At 41.9% G+C, this 15,880-nt stretch overlaps 1 protein-coding gene across 3 annotated transcripts in view; it reads left to right on the top strand.

Moving 5' to 3' along the window:
- The window catches only part of Pi4ka (phosphatidylinositol 4-kinase alpha), a 161,424-nt gene that overhangs the window by 37,439 nt on the left and 108,105 nt on the right, over positions 1 to 15,880 (top strand). For all 3 annotated transcript variants that reach the window (XM_029567858.1, XM_029567857.1, XM_008842235.3), the window contains 4 exons: positions 3,252 to 3,340; positions 5,377 to 5,449; positions 6,186 to 6,445; positions 10,257 to 10,323. In XM_029567858.1, coding sequence (XP_029423718.1) covers positions 3,252 to 3,340; positions 5,377 to 5,449; positions 6,186 to 6,445; positions 10,257 to 10,323 — 489 coding nt within the window. The remainder of the gene's footprint in view (positions 1 to 3,251; positions 3,341 to 5,376; positions 5,450 to 6,185; positions 6,446 to 10,256; positions 10,324 to 15,880) is intronic.

Raw genomic sequence — 15,880 nt, 5'->3', positions numbered from 1 at the left:
TATTTTTAATTACTGTGTGTCATGTAGATAAATCTTGGGCAAAGACCAGTTGTTCTCAGATAAACCTTACCTAGACATATATTTCTTGATCTCCTATGTATAATTTGTCAGTAGGTTGTAGGAGTAATATGGTTCTCACTGGTTTTCAAAGCTAGCTAGGCATTGTTTATCTCTCACATTGTCTCACCCCTCCATCATGGTTTTCTTCTTAAGGTGCCCCCATTGCCCCCCTTTCTCCCGTAATAATACCCTTCTGTGGTCCTACCTCTCGAGCTCCTTTCCCTTTATGCCCTAGGTTCCTTGTATACCCTTCCCTTCTCCCCCTTAAACTAACCCAATTTTTATCCATATCTCCCTTATTAAGGCCTGTTTCCTACTGTTTTTCTCTTTCAGGTTATTTCTTTTCCTTTACCTCCCTGTTTCCTTTCCATTATCCTAGTTTCTGTAGTAATGTCTGGTTGCATACTTATTTATCAGAGTCTGGTTCAAGGAATGGGACAAGATCACTTTATTTATTTATTTATTTATTTTTTGAGGCAGGGTCTCCTTGTAGCCCCAGCTGCCCAAATGACCTGGAACTCACTATGTAGACGAGGCTGGCCTTGAACTCACAGAGATCTGCCTGCCTCTGCCTCCCTAGTGTTGGGACTAAAGGCGTGCGCCACCATGCCTGGCATAGGTCCTTTTTTGAAAAAAGAAAAAAAAAAAGCATTTATTTATTTTGTGTGTTATGGTGTGTGTATGCAGGTCAGAAGACAAGTTTAAGGTGTCAGTTCTTTCCTTCCACTATGTGGGTTCCTGGGATTGAACTCAGGTTCTTAGATTTGACAGCAAGTGCCACACACCTTTAGTTCCAGTACTCAAGAGACAGGGACAGGCAGATCTCTGTGAGTTTGAGGCCAGCCTGGTCTACATAGCAAGTTTCAGGCCAGCTGGGGCTACAGGGAAACCCTGTCTCAAAAAGACCAAAAAAAAAAAAAAAAAAAGATTGATTACATGATTCATGATACGGCATGATAATCATGGTTGAACCAACATCATTGATTCTCACATTTGAAGGTACACTGGTAGAAATGCTGCCTAGCTTTTGGTGTTTTTGGTAGGGCCTTAATTGCTTTTAAGAACTTCCCTACAGGGGCTGGGGCTGGAAAGATGGCTCAGCAGTTAAGAGCACTGACTGCCTTTGCAGAGGACCTGAGATCCAACGCCCTCTTCTGACCTCCAGGGGCATTGTATGACATGGGTGCACTTACACACATGCAGGCAATATAATCATACACGTAAAATAAAAATAATTAATAAAATATTTGAAAAATAACTTCCCTGGTGTGAGGCTTAGTATCATAGGACTTAAAGTTTATAGGTCATGGCTGGGGTGTGTTGTTTAGTGGCTGAGTGTGTTGTTTGTATGTATGTGACTCTGGATGTAATCTTCAACACAGTATACTTTGTGTGTGTGTGTGTGTGTGTGTGTGTGTGTGTATGTGTGTGTGTGTGTGTGTGTGTCTGTTTCATTCTACTTAAAGTAACAATATTATTAATATATATTTGACAGTTAACCTTCATGTACAATTGCTTATACTCTATTAAAATTGATTTTGGGGTTTCGAAATGTGACTCACTTGTTAGAATGCTTCCCTCTATTATGCTCAATGAGGCCCTGGGTTTGATCCCCAGCACTTCATGAACTAAGCATGTTACTGCAGACCTTTAATCCTAGCACTTGGGAGGTGGAGGCAGGAAGATTGAAAGTTCAAGGTTGGGCTAGAGAAATGGCTCATGGGGGAAAAGTACTTGCCTTTTGTGCAAGCCTGATGACCTGAGTTCAGATACCCAGAACTCATGTAAAAGCTGAATGTAGTAGCAGAGGTCTCAGGAATTCCAGCATTCCTACAGCATGATGTGAGGCAGAGACAAGAGAATCCCCTAGAAGCTCACAGGCCAGCTAGCCTGTAGTAATCAGCCCAGTGGCAAACAAAGAGACCCTGCCTCAAACAAGATGGAAAGTAAAGACCCACAGCTGAGATTGCCCTCTGACCTCTATATATATAGTGATACATGTATCCTCACACACAAATACAGATGTATGCATAAACACACAGTGCAATGTTCAGTGTCATTCCCAGCTACATAGTGAGTTTGAAGGTAGTAAAAAAAGGCCGTAGATTGATGTCTCACTTCTTTTTTTTTTTTTTTTTTTTTTTTTTTTGATTTAGGGTCTTACCATAGCCCTAGCTGACCTGGAATTCACTATGTAGAACAGGTTGACATCAATCTCTCAGAGATCTACTGCCTCTGCTTCCTGAGTGCTGGGGCTAAAGGTGTGTGCCACCACACCTGACTGATTTCTGAGTTTTTTAGGGTAGAAGAAAAGATGAAATCTGTCATGTTGAAGAGCTCTGTCATCTCAAACCATAAGTTGGCTCAGGAAGCATTTAAGTTTATTACACCAAAATATCTTAAAGAAAGGTAGAGGACTTGCAAGGTGTCTTAGCAGGTAAAGGCACTTGCCGAAAAGCCTGTTGACCTGAGTTTGATCCCTGGGACCCACATGATGGAAGGAGAAAACAGACTCCTGAAAATTATCCTCTGACTTCCATACATGTGCTATGGCCCATGTAAAAAGTTTTTAATCTATGATAAATAAAAATTTTTTGAAGAGCACACTGGGCATTGTGGCACACGCCTTTTTAGCCTAGCATTCTGGAGGCAAGAGGCAGGTGGATCTCTGTGAGTTCAAGGTCAGCCTGATCTACATAATAAGTTCCAGGTCAACCAAAGTTACATAATGAGCCTCTTTCTCTTTCTTTCTCTCTATAGATAGTTAGATGGATGGATGGATGGATGGATGGATGGATGGATGGATAGATAGATAGATAGATAGATAGATAGATAGATAGATAGATAGATAGATAGATTTTTTTTTAAAAGAAAGGTAGAACTGTATTTCAGTAAACATGTTGGGCCCTTACCGGTTTTTTAGGTTCCTATTTGTTTACTTGTTGAGATAGAATCTCATGTTTCCCAGTTCGGCCTCAAACTCCATATGTAGCTTATGATCCTCCTGACTCTACCTCCCAAGTCCTAGGATTACAGGCTTGAGCTGCCACATCCAGCTCTCTTACCTGTTTTATTGAGACTCAGTGAGACAACCACTTTAAGCTGGTCTTTTGGCAGGCTGTGTGAGAGGAACATTCTGAATGTGTGGCCAGCATGTCTTGTTGATCTCATTCAGACCTCATGTCTTCCAGGTACCCTCCCAGTTGCAGAGAGCTTCAGCTTCTGCCTAGTAACTTTGCTGTCTGATGTGGCTTTCAGGGACCCCTTACTTAGGGATGAGGTAAGCATGTGATTTCTTGTGGTACATGGTTTAAGATTGAAAAGAATCTTAAACCATGAAAAGAAGGGAAATATCTTGAAGTATGGTTGCATTATGTTGATTTTATAGGTGTGTGTGTGTGTGTGTGCACACCCCCGAATGTCTGGTATCATACACACGTACAGTGGCCAGAGGAGGACATTGGGTGTCTTCCTTTTGTGTTCTTCACCTTTTTTTATAATATTTTATTTATTATTTTTATTTTATGTGTACGCGTGTATTGCCTGCATATATGTGCATGCACCCATGTCGTGCTGCATGTATGTGCGTGCACCCATGTCGTGCAATGGTGCGGAGGTCAGAAGAAGGCTTTGGATTCCCCTGGAACTGGAGTTAAGGACGGTTCATAGCCGTCATGTGGGTGCTGGGAATCGCACCCAGGTCCTCTGCAAGAGCAGTCAGGCTCTTAACCGCTGAGCCATCTCTCCAGCCCCTTTACCTTTATATATAATAATTCTACCTTTATTTTATTTATGTTTCCAGTGTTGGTGACTAAGCTCAGGGCCTTGTGCTCACTAGGCAGGCACTCTACTACTGAGCTAAATCTCCAACTCTTTCTACCTTTCTGAAACAATGTATCTCATATGTTAGTTAATTTTCTCTTGCTATGATAAAACACTATAACCAAGGCAACTTAGAGAAGGAGGAGGTTATTTGGGCTTATTGTTCCAGAGGGAGAGTCCCTCATGTCAGGGAGGCATGGCAGCAAGCAGCAGGTACAGGAAGCTGAGAGCTCACATCTTCAAGGCAGCTGCAAACACAAAACAGAGCAAACTCAAAATGGGATCAGGCTCTGAACTCTCAAATCCTGTCACATACTATCTCCAGCAAGGTCATACCTAAAGCCCCCCAAAAAAACAGTGCCACTAACTGGGGAACAAGTGTTCATATACCTGACCCTGTGGGGTACATTTCTCATTCAGGTCCTTACACTCACTGAAACTGAAGGTCAGCGTTTCAGCTAGGCTGGCTAGTCATCAAGCTCTCGGGATTCACCTGTCTCCACACCCCAATGCTAGGGTTACAGGCATGCATGGCTGTGCCCAGTTTTTACGTGGGTGCAGGTGATTTGAACTCACGTCTTCTTGCTTTCATCTCATGTGCTCTTACCCACTAAACTATCTCCCCAGCCCCTTTATTTGATAGTATTAACAGTAATACTATTCCTTTTTCTTTCTTTCTTTCTTCTTTTTTTTCTCCCTTTGGTCTTTTCTTTTTTTGAGACAGGGTCTCCCTGTAGCCCCAGCTGGCCTGGAACTCGCTGTGTAAACCAGGCTGGTCTTGAACTCACAGAGATCTGCCTGCCTCTGCCTCCCGAGTTCTGGGAACAGTAATACTTTTCCACTATAATACTGTTAAGTATTTTTCAGGATCTCATGAACTTACCTTATTCAACATACCCCAAAGTCCTGTGTAAGCTGGAAAAAGGCAGAAGTAGATCACTTTCCCTCTTCTAGGTTTTTGATTGAACTCATTCATAAAAAAAAGAACTTTTTTCTTTTTCCATTTTTATGTGGGTGGTATGTGCATGTGTAGGGCATACATGTGTAAGCGTGTATGTGGAGGCTTGAGGTTGATGTTAGAAATCATCCTTGATTGGTCTCCTTACTCATTGCAGCAGGGTCTCTCATTCAAACACAGAGCTCACCAATATGGTTCATCTTTCCAGTCCCTAGTTTTATATTTTAAAAAAATATTTTATTACTTTTATTTTACATGCATGAGTGTATTGCCTGCATGTAAGTACCTGCAGAGGTCAGAAAAGGGCATCAGATTCTCTGGACCTGGAGTTACGAATGGTTGTTCACCACCACGTGGGTGCTGGGAACTGAACCCAGATCCTCTGCAAGAGCAGTACTCTTAATCACTGAGCCATATCTCTAGCCCCCTTTTATATTTTTGTGTGAGTGGGTATATGCATATAACTTTTGATTTAGTTTTGTAAGTGTTTACATGGTTTCATTGATATGTTTGTTTTATTTCCTTTACTGTTACAGATTTTAGAAGCACTTTTGCAGGTTTTACATGTCCTTTTGGGAATGTGCCAGGCCTCAGAAATTCAAGAAAAAGGTATGATGATAAATCTTCAAGGCTTTATTTTAAATTTTTATTTATTATTGTGTGTGTGTGTGTGTTTGTGTGTGTGTTCTCCATCACTGCCGTGTGTACAGGTCAGAGGGCAACTTTTGGCAGTTTTCTTCTTCTGCTATGGAATCCAGGAATCAATCTCAATTTATCAGGTTTATAAGGCAAGAATTTTTTTTTTTTTTTTTTTTTTGGTCTTTTTGGGACAGGGTCTCCCTGTAGCCCCAGCTGTCCTGGAACTCACTATGTAGACCAGGCTGGCCTCGAACTCACAGAGATCTGTCTGCCTCTGCCTCCCAAGTGCTGGGATTAAAGGCAAGCACTTTTACCCATTGAGTCACCTGATGAACATTGGAGGCTTTTTTGTTTTCTCCTTTCCCATTCCCTTCTCTCATGTTCTCATGTTTTCTACTACTTTTTACTCTTTTCTTTGATACCTAATATGTACCTGATGGGTAGAAACCTTTCTATTATGTTACATTTGTTATGTGCTGGTGTACTGAGAGGCCACATGAGATTATAAGCACAGTTCTATATACAAATGCCAGGTATCCTTGGACAGTAACTTTACCCTTCTGAGCCTCAATTTTGCCATTTACAACTTGGGGGTAGTTTAGCTGACTTTCATAGATCACTTTTCCCCTAGTGTAAAGAGAGCTGTCAAGGTACAGTGTAAATGTCAAAGTAACTCTCATGGTATAACTCTCACTTGGTCTTCTAGAATACCTTTGCAAGTATGCAATCCCATGCCTGATAGGAATCTCGAGATCATTTGGACGTTACAGCAACACAGAAGAGTCTCTTCTTTCAAAGCTCTTTCCCAAAGTTCCTACTCCTTCTTTGCGAATCCCAGAAGAGCTGGAAGGTGTCCGAAGGCGCTCCTTCAATGACTTCCGATCCATCCTCCCCAGCAATCTGCTGACTGTCTGTCAGGAGGGCACACTGAAGAGGAAAACCAGCAGCGTCTCCAGCATCTCTCAGGTGGGCCTGAGTTCCTAAGGGATGAACCAGAGGAGAACCTCATTAAGTGCTCATGCAAAGACAATAACATATATAGCCAGGTGTTGTGGAGCATGCCTTTAATTTCAGCACTCGGGAGGCAGAGGCAGGCAGATCTCTGTGAGATCAAGGCCAGCTTGGTCTCCATATCAAGTTCAGGCTAGCTGGGGCCACAGGGAGACTCAAAAAGACCAAAAAGAAAGAAAGAAAAGAAAATAGCATGTTTGTATAGTTTGAGGAAATGTAGGCATGAAAGGCTCTCACTTAGAATCTCTAATAAAAAGACTTTTTTCTTTATCTGTTTTGTTTTATGTTTTGAGATAGGGTCTCACTCTGTAGCGAAGGCTAGAACGTACTATGTAGCCCAGGCTGGTCTAGAACTTGTGGTGATCCTTTTCTCTCACCCTCTTTTTTATTTATTTATTCATTTATTTTTTAATTTAATATTTTTATTGCGCTTTTGTAATTTCATACAACAGTTCTTAATCAAATTTAGACCCCCTCCCCCATATGCCTCCCCTATCCCTCCACCAGACCTCATGTATTCTGCCATACATGTTAAGTCCTATCCAGTCAAGCATTTGTACCCTGATGTCCTTCAGTACAAATTAGCTCACCAGAGTCTAGTCAGCCCATCTAGAGATCATATATAAGGCATACTCTCCCTCATCCAGCAGCAACCAGTCTCCAATAGTTCTCAGTCTAGTGCCACCTGCTACCCCTTTCTCTCGTCCCTTCTGGGCCCTTGTTTAATTGAGTTGACATGGGTCCTGTGCTGGATGCCATCATTGCCACAAGTTCACACGTACAAGCTTCCAGTGGCCTGAAAGTCTCTACTTCCCTGTGTTCATGAACCAGCCTTACAATCTTTCTGCCCCCTCTTCCACAATGGTCTCTGAGCTGTGAGTGGCCAGAGTTCAATATAGAAGTTTTATTAAAGGATACACACTTTACAAGCTCTTATTCTTTAAAACTTGGCCAGTTATAGCCTTCTGTGTACATCACATTCTTTTGTATAAGGAAGCTTTACTGGTGAGAGTTGAGGGATGCATTACTTTTCTCTCTACCCCTGTTCCACTATATTCCATGAGCCTTTATTGTAGAGGTTTGACTGTAGATGTGCTGCCTACTACTGGGCATCTCTCAGACGTATATTCTCTGTGTCTGACTAGAGCAATTCTGCAGTACCCTCCATCTTTTGCAAAGAAAGCTTCTTTGATGAGTGGTATATGGTATGCTTGTCTGTAAATATAAGGATTGATATTTGGTGTATAATAAGAAATTTCATTTGCCTAGAGATATGAAAGAAATACAGTTTTTTCTAGGATCTGTGTGTCCTCTCCTGCCATGTGTATTTGGCTGAGTTTACAGTGCCACCTGTGAGTTCACTCTTGTTAAGAGGTTCTTTCACCTTCTTGAGTGCTAGGGTTACAGATGTGAGTTACCATTGTCAAAATTTTTTTTTTTTTTTTTTTTTTTTTTTTTTTTTTTTGCAGTGGGCGGGGAGGGGTGGGGAAACGGGCTTACAGTGTAGACCAGGCTGGCCTCAAAGTTGCAAGAATCCTCCTGCATCAGCCTCCTCGGTGCTTGGATTACAAGGATGCACCACCACACCTGACTTTTACATTTTTGATTGATTGCAGTACTAGAGATTAAACATAGGGCCTTGAATATGCTAGGTGAGTTGATTTTTTTGAGACAGGCTCTTACTACATAGCTGAGAAGCATGCCACCTGCCAGGCTTCTTTTTCAGATGTGTAAGTGGTTTCATAGTTGTGGAGTTCTTGCTTCATAGTAGTTGGGTGCCAAACTCTATTCTGGGTTTTCTTTTTGTTGTTATTTTGAGACATATAGCTAAGAATCACCTTGAAGTCTGATCATCCTGCCTCAGCCACCCTGGTGCTAGGATTACAGGCCTGCACTACCACATGTAGTACTAGGGATTGAACCTAGGGCTTTCTGTATGGTATGCAAGCACTCTACCAACTGAACTACATCTCCAACCTCCATACTTCATTCTGAGTGGGAGATAGTTGGTACTCTTAAATAAAAGTATATAATTGGAGACTGGAAAGATGACTCACTTGGTAAAATGTTTGCTTTGCAAGCATGAGGACCTGAGTTCAGTCCCCAGAATCCAAGTGAAAATGTTGGATGTTGTGGTGCACATTTCTAATCCCAGCACTGGCGAGGTAGAAGCAGGAGAATTCAGCTAGTCTAGCTTAATTGGTAACTTTAGGCCAATGAAAGACCTTGTCTCAAAGGCAGTAGATGGCCTTCCAGTGAATGACACTCAAGGTTGTCCTTCAGCCTCCACAGACTTGTACACCCACACACACAAGTGCATCCACATGAATACCCACATACACATACATGCATACACACATGCACACACAAAAAATAAAACTGGGGACTGGAGAGATGGATCTGTGGTTAGGAGTGCTTACTACTCTTGCAGAGAACCCAGGTTCAGTTCCCAGCATGTACATGGTGGCTCACAACCACCTGTAATTCCTGTTCCAGGGCACCAACATCCTCCTCTGGCCTCGATGAAATCCTGCATGTATGTGCTACACATAAATTCTGGCAGGCACCCCATACATATGCATAAAAATGATAGATAGGTAGGTAGGTAGGTAGGTAAATAGATAGATAGATAGATAGATAGATAGATAGATAGATAGATAGAGCTTTATAAAATTGTGTGTGTTTTAAAAATAGAATTAAAGAATACATAGTTGAGCTGGGCGTGGTAGTGCACACCTTTAATCCCAGTACTGGTCTGCATAGTGAGTTCCAGGCCAGCTAGGCTACAGGGAGACCCTATCTCAAAAAGACCAAAAAAAAAACATAGTTGAACTGGGCATGGTGGCACATGCCTGTAATCCCAATACTTGGGAAGCTGAAGCATGAAAGCTGTGAGTTTTAGGCCAGGTTGGGCTTTGTAGCAATGAGCTATCCAAGTTTTTAAAAAGGACAGAAAAAGAAATAGTGTATCATTTTGAGGTTTGGTAGAGCATTTGCTTAACATGCAGAAGGGCCTGGAGTTTTATAGCCAGCATCACGTTCTTCTTCAAAAAAATACAAATATGTATGTGTGTGTATTTGACTTACGGAGAAAATACAATATATTGCTGGGCATGGTGACACATGCCTTTGATCCCAGCACTTAGGAGAGAGACAGAGCAGGGGAATCAGTATGAGTTCAAGGCAGCCTGATCTACAAAGCGAGTTCCAGGCCAACTAGTACTACATTGTAAGACCTTGTTTCCAAATTTTTTTAAAAAGGAAAATTCCCAGTACTTGGGAGGCAGAGGTAGGCAGATCTCTGTGAGTTCAAGGCCAGCCTGGTCTACATAGCAGGTTCCAGGCCAGCTGAGGCTATAGGGAGACCTTGTCTCAAAAAGACCAAAAAAAAAAGAAAAAAAAGGCAAAATATTTTTAAAAACTCAGTTCATGCTGGGCATGGGGTGTACACCTATAATTCCAGCACTCAGGAGAGAGAGGCTAGCCTGGTTTGCATAGCAAGTTCTTGTCTAGCCAGGGCCAGGTAGCAAGACTGTTTCAAAAAATAAAAGGAGAGAATTCAGCTCAGTCAACAGGTACAAAATACATAAGAATAGAGATACTGTATATAGCAGAGAGTGCTGTAACTGCAGGGGACCTCAAGGAGGGGGTAAGACTTGACCCTGGACTTCAAGTATGGATATTAAACAGGCACGGAGACCCTTGACTGAGATGCTTGCATCCTCGATGGCCTTTTCAGATCTTTAACTGTGGTTCTGTGTTTCAGGTCAGTCCAGAACGTGGTGTACCCCCTCCCAGCTCCCCTGGAGGATCTGCCTTTCACTACTTTGAAGGTAGGCTTCACCTCTCTGCCCCAAATATTGACCTAGTACTCAGCAGGCTCACAGTGATTTCTTGTGCTGTTAAGGATGCTGGTATTGCCAGGCATGGTGGTGCATGCCTTTAATCCCAGCACTTGGGAGGCAGAGGCAGGTGGATCTCTCTGAGTTCAAGGCCAGCCTGGTCTACATAGTGAGTTCCAGGCCAGCTGGGGCTACAGGGAGACACTGTCTCAAAAAGACCAAAAAAAAAAAAAAAAAAAAAAAAAATTGCTGGTGCTAACCCTCTGTCAATGTGCTTAGTTAGGCCTTGTGCTAGCTAGGCAAATGCTCTACCGCTGTGCTATATCCTTAGCCAGAATTTTCTTTTCTTTTTAAAATATTTTTATTACTTTAATTGTGCACACATGAATGCAGAAGCCAGGTCCAGAAGAGGAGTTGGATGCCCTGGAACTAGAGTTTGTTATGCTTGTGAGCTGCCTGACCTAGGTGCTGGGAACTGAACTCAGATCCTCTGCAAGAATAGTGCTTGCTCTTAACCACTGAGCCTCCTCTCTAGCCCCCAGAAATTTCTTAAAATTCAGTTCTAGAGAAAAGCACAGAATAATTTATAGACCCCTAAATGCACTGGTTTTCCAAGAGAAAGGTTAATGATAAGTGTTACTTTTTTTAAGGTCATTAAGTATTTAGATGTTAAAAAATGTAATAGCTAGTTAGGGTGGCAGACACATACCTGTAATTCCAGCACTTCAAAGACTAAGGCAGGAGGACAGTGTGTTAGAGGTCATCCTAGGCTACACAGTGAGTTCAAGTCTTATCTGGCCTACATAGCCAGCCCCTGTCTCAAAATACAAAAACAAGAAAAAAAAAAAGAATGTAGTTATGCTTTTTATGGAGCTTTGCTACTTATCAAATGCTTTCATATAATTTGCTGACTTTGATCCATGTGAATGCCACATATGTTAATATTACCTCCACTTGGGATAGGAAGATGACTCAGCAAGTAAATCCTTGCTGCGCAAGTGTGAGGACCAGAGTTCAGATCCCCAGAACCTACCTGTAATCCCAGTGGCATGGGAGATGAAGACAAGGAATCCCCCAGAAACAAACTGGCTAGCCAGACCGGGTGAATTGGCAAGCTCCAGTACAGCAGGAAACCTTGCTTTGATATATAAAGTGAAGAACAATCAAGGAAGACACCTGACATCAACCTGTAGCCTCCACATACATATGCATACAGGTGTACGTGCCTGCACCCACACATGTGTAAACATACACACACACATACCACATACATACACACAAACCATCATCCTTCAGAGAAGTTAGATCTAGAATAAGTGACAGGAAATGGGGAAACCAGAATTCCATTCCTCAGTGCAATCTGTTCCAATTTTTTTCCTTTCTTTTTTATTTGTATGTGTCTGTATGTATGTGTGTATGCACACATGCATATGGACATGTGGGGAAACCAGAAGAGGCTGTCAAATTCCTGGAGCTGGAGTTACAGGTTTTTGTAAACTATCTGATGTGAGTGCTGGGAACTGAACCCTAGTCCTTAGCTAGCACTTGTAACTGCTGGAACATCTTCGGCCCCTCCATTTTTGAATGATGTTAATTTCTTTCCTTTTTCTATTTATTTATTATTTGTTTGTTTGTTTGTACATGCATGTGTTTATGTGCATGCTTACATGCAGTGCCATGATCCATGTTATCTCCCCAGCCCCTGTTCTGTTTTGTTTTTAATATGGATTCTGGAGAATCAAACTGTCCAGCTTGCTCAGCAAGCACTTCTACACACTGTGCCACCTCCATGTCTCTGATGTGAATTTCTTCTTTGCTTTTCTTAAAATTTTATTTTATTTATTATTGTTATTGTGTGTGTGTGTGTGTGTATGTGTGTGTCCCAGTGTTTGCCATGGTATGCATGTAGAGGTCACATGACAACTTTCAGGAGTCTATTTTCTCCTTCCATCATGTAATCTGGGGCTCAAACTCCTTATCAGGCTTGCATTTTTACCCACTGAGCCATCTTTTGTTTTTTCTTTTGTCTTTTTGAGACAGGGCCTCCCTGTAGCCCCAGCTATCCTGGAACTCACTATGTAGACCAGGCTGGCTTTGAAGTCACAAAGATCCGCCTGCCTCTGCCTCCCAAGTGCTGGGATTAAAGGCAAGCACCACCACGCCTGCCTCTGATATGAATTTCTTAAAGAGTATGTCTCAAGGCAATTTTGAGATGTGAGGAGAATTTTGAAAAGAAGAATAGTTATCTACTACTGTGGACACCTTTGTGAATAATATCTCTTGGATATATGTGCGAGTGTAATATATGTTATAGTTTCTGTGTGTGTGAGACCCACAGGCTAAGTTAACTCCCTCAGAATCTCACCTGCTCAAGCAACCATATGTTGAATTATAGAATATATCTTCAGGCCCTAAATCCCTTTGCCATCTGCCAGCTCTTGAGATATCTGTAGCTCTTCCTGATGTGGCAAAGGGAGATTCTCTTCATATACGTAAACAGAACACTCCTTGAATCTGGTGTGTGATGGGCACAGGTGGAGGCAAAAGCAGGAATTGAGGACCTAAGAATTTACATTTTTTCAGAGCTGGGTGTGGTAACGCATGCTAGTAATCCCAGTATTCCAGAGCCAGAAGTGGGAGGATAGCTGCAAGTTCAAGACCAGACTGGTCTACATAGCAAGATCATTTTATTCAACAAGATAAAATTGGATGAGTCCTTTTGGTGCTGGCCTGGAACTTGCAATCTTTTTTCCTCACCCTTTCAAATAGCTGTGATTACAAGCATCAGCCTCTACACCTGGCTGTCATTATTGACAATACTTTATTATTTTCTTTTTTTTTTTCACATATAAGTGTATTGTCTGCATGCATGTAAGTGCAACCATGTTGTATAGTGCCCATGGAGGTCAGAAGAGGGCATTGGATCCCCTGGAACTGGAGCCATGGACAGCTACCATGTGGATGCTGGGAACTGAACCCAGGCCCTCTGCAAGAACAGCCAATGTTCTCAACCACTCAGCCTTCTCTCCAGCCCCTTGTCATTATTTGATAGGACACCATTACACCTTTCTTCTTTTTTAATTAAAAAAATTTTTTTTTAATTTATTATTTTTATTTTATGTGTATGCGTGTACTGCCTGCATGTAGGTAAGTGCACCCATGCCGTACAATGCCCATGGAGGACAGAAGAGGCTGTCAGATCCCCTGGAACTGGAGTTACCGACAGTTGTTAGCTGCCATGTGGGTGCTGGGATGTGAACCCAGGTTTTCTGCAAGAACAGTCAGTGTTCTTAACCGCTGAGCCATCTCTCCAGCCCTACTACTTGTTTTCTAATGATGTTTTTTATTCAAATGTTTTAATAACAAATTTTCAATCAATCATTTGCTTTTGGGTCCATATTTATTGTTGCATGACCTTTTTGGAATATGTAAAGTTAGTATCTCTCCCAAGCTGAAAGGGCACCAAAAGCCCAAAGAAGGACTCATTCAAGTTTATCTTGATGAGTAAAATGAGCTTATTACAGGTTACTTATGGAGCAGTGTGGACAGCTACAGACAGCTGCATTTTCCCATAATCATCCCCCTACAAGATCATATTTTATATGGCTCTGAGTCCATAGCCAAATTGAATGAAGCCTGGGTTCAGACTGCAGTCTCAGAACAAGACCCAAATGAAAGTCAGACTCTAGGAAAGGTCTATGTTTATGTGTACTCCAGTCTTACCTTGTCAGTGATTCTGCTGGTCTTGGCACTGTCCAACTGTGGAAAGGCTGGTTTGTTTTATACAGTCTGGCACATAGAGCACCTAAATAGCTACTTGCTACAAGGTGGAGTTACTCTGGCTATGACTGGGAGGATTATCTCACGTTTATTAATAAACATCAGCTGATAGACTTCATCTGGAAATTTTCTATGTTGATTTATTTCTTTTAAAAAGTTATTGTATATTATATGCTTGTTTACTTATTTTAGATAGAGTCTCATTCTGTAGCTCAGGATGGTTGTGAATTCACTATGCAGACCAGGTTAGCTTTGAATTTGCAGCTTCCCTGCTGCTTCTGCCTTCTAAGTGCTAGTATTATAGCCAAGTGCCATTACAATTTAAGCTTATCCTGAAATTTCCTCCAGTTTTTTTTTTTTTTTAAATTGGGGCAAAATACACTAAGCATAAGATCCACATAAAATTTTCCAAGCATCTTTTTTTGTTTTCTTTTGAGACAAGGTTTTGCTACATTGCCCAGGCTGGCCTGGAGATTGCTAGGTAGTACAGGCTGGCTTCAAGCTCTCAATTCTCGTGTCTCAGCCTCCCTAGTGCTGGGATTACAGTGTACCATGTTACAACTCTGGCTTCATCTTAATCATTCTTAAGTAAACAGCTCAGTGGTATTCAGTATATTCATAATACCCTGCTGCCATTACCACCATCCATACTAGAATTCTTTTCATCTTACAAAGCTGAAAACTCTGCACCCATTAAACAGTAATGCCCCATTTTCTCCTCTACCTCACTCTTGGCAACTCACTTTACTCTCTTATTTTGACTCTAAGAACTCTATAGCTGTAAGCTCAACTTGTCTTTTTTGTGAATGACTTATTTCACTTAAGTTTTCTGATTTTGGTGTTAGGGGTCCGTAAAATTCCCTAAATTGACCACTCGGACACTGAGTCTCAGCAAAAAGGAGCACTTTATTGGAACCAACTGGTTGGAGATGCAAGATAGTCTCGGAAGCTGTGCTGCGACCCTGAACAGTGAAAACACAGGGCTTTTAAGCAGAAAAACCACAAAAACCACAAAGCAGGGGCTGTCCATAGAAACTATACACAGAATAACCAGGAAAGGATTAGAACAATCTAGGGCTGATTTCCAGAGACTTTACCTGTACAGCCACTGGCTGTCTTACCTGGGGCAGAATGTTCTTTTTCCTCTGCCCCAGATTATTTCCATAGAGACCATACACAGATGTATCAAGTATACTGTCATTGGCTAGCTCACCTGGAGCAGAATGTTCTATCTCTTCTGCCCCAGACCATTTCCATAGAAGTCATAAACAGTTACCAGGAAAGGGTTTGAACAATGAAGGAAATTTCCAGAGTTAGGTGGAGGGCAGCTTTTTCTCAGAGGATAGGGAGGGGGTCTGAGGGGCACTCTCTTTCATTGGAACTTGTAATATGTGTTTTTTTTCTAATTTTGATAGTAAAACATCTTTGTGGGGGGCTAGAAAGATGGCTCAGTGGTTAAGAGCACATACTGTTTTTCCAGAGGACCTGAGATTGATTCCCAGCACCCACATCGGGCAGCTCATAGCAGCCTATAACTCCAGCATTGTACTTACGTGCACGTGCACACACACACACACGCACACTCTCACACACACAATTTTTTTTTTTTTTTTTGGTCTTTTTGAGACAGGGTCTCCCTGTAGCCCCAGCTGTCCTGGAACTTATTATGTACACTTGGGAGGCTGAGGCAAGGGCATTGCTGGGAGTTTGAAGCCAGCCTGGAAACAAAAACAAGGAATTCGAGTATCAACAAAAGCAAAATATATAC

Source organism: Nannospalax galili, unplaced genomic scaffold (genome assembly GCF_000622305.1).
Source record: "Nannospalax galili isolate Female #2095 unplaced genomic scaffold, S.galili_v1.0 scaffold321, whole genome shotgun sequence".
In the NCBI taxonomy this organism is placed as follows: domain Eukaryota; kingdom Metazoa; phylum Chordata; class Mammalia; order Rodentia; family Spalacidae; genus Nannospalax; species Nannospalax galili.
This window is presented reverse-complemented; position numbering and strand designations above follow the sequence as displayed.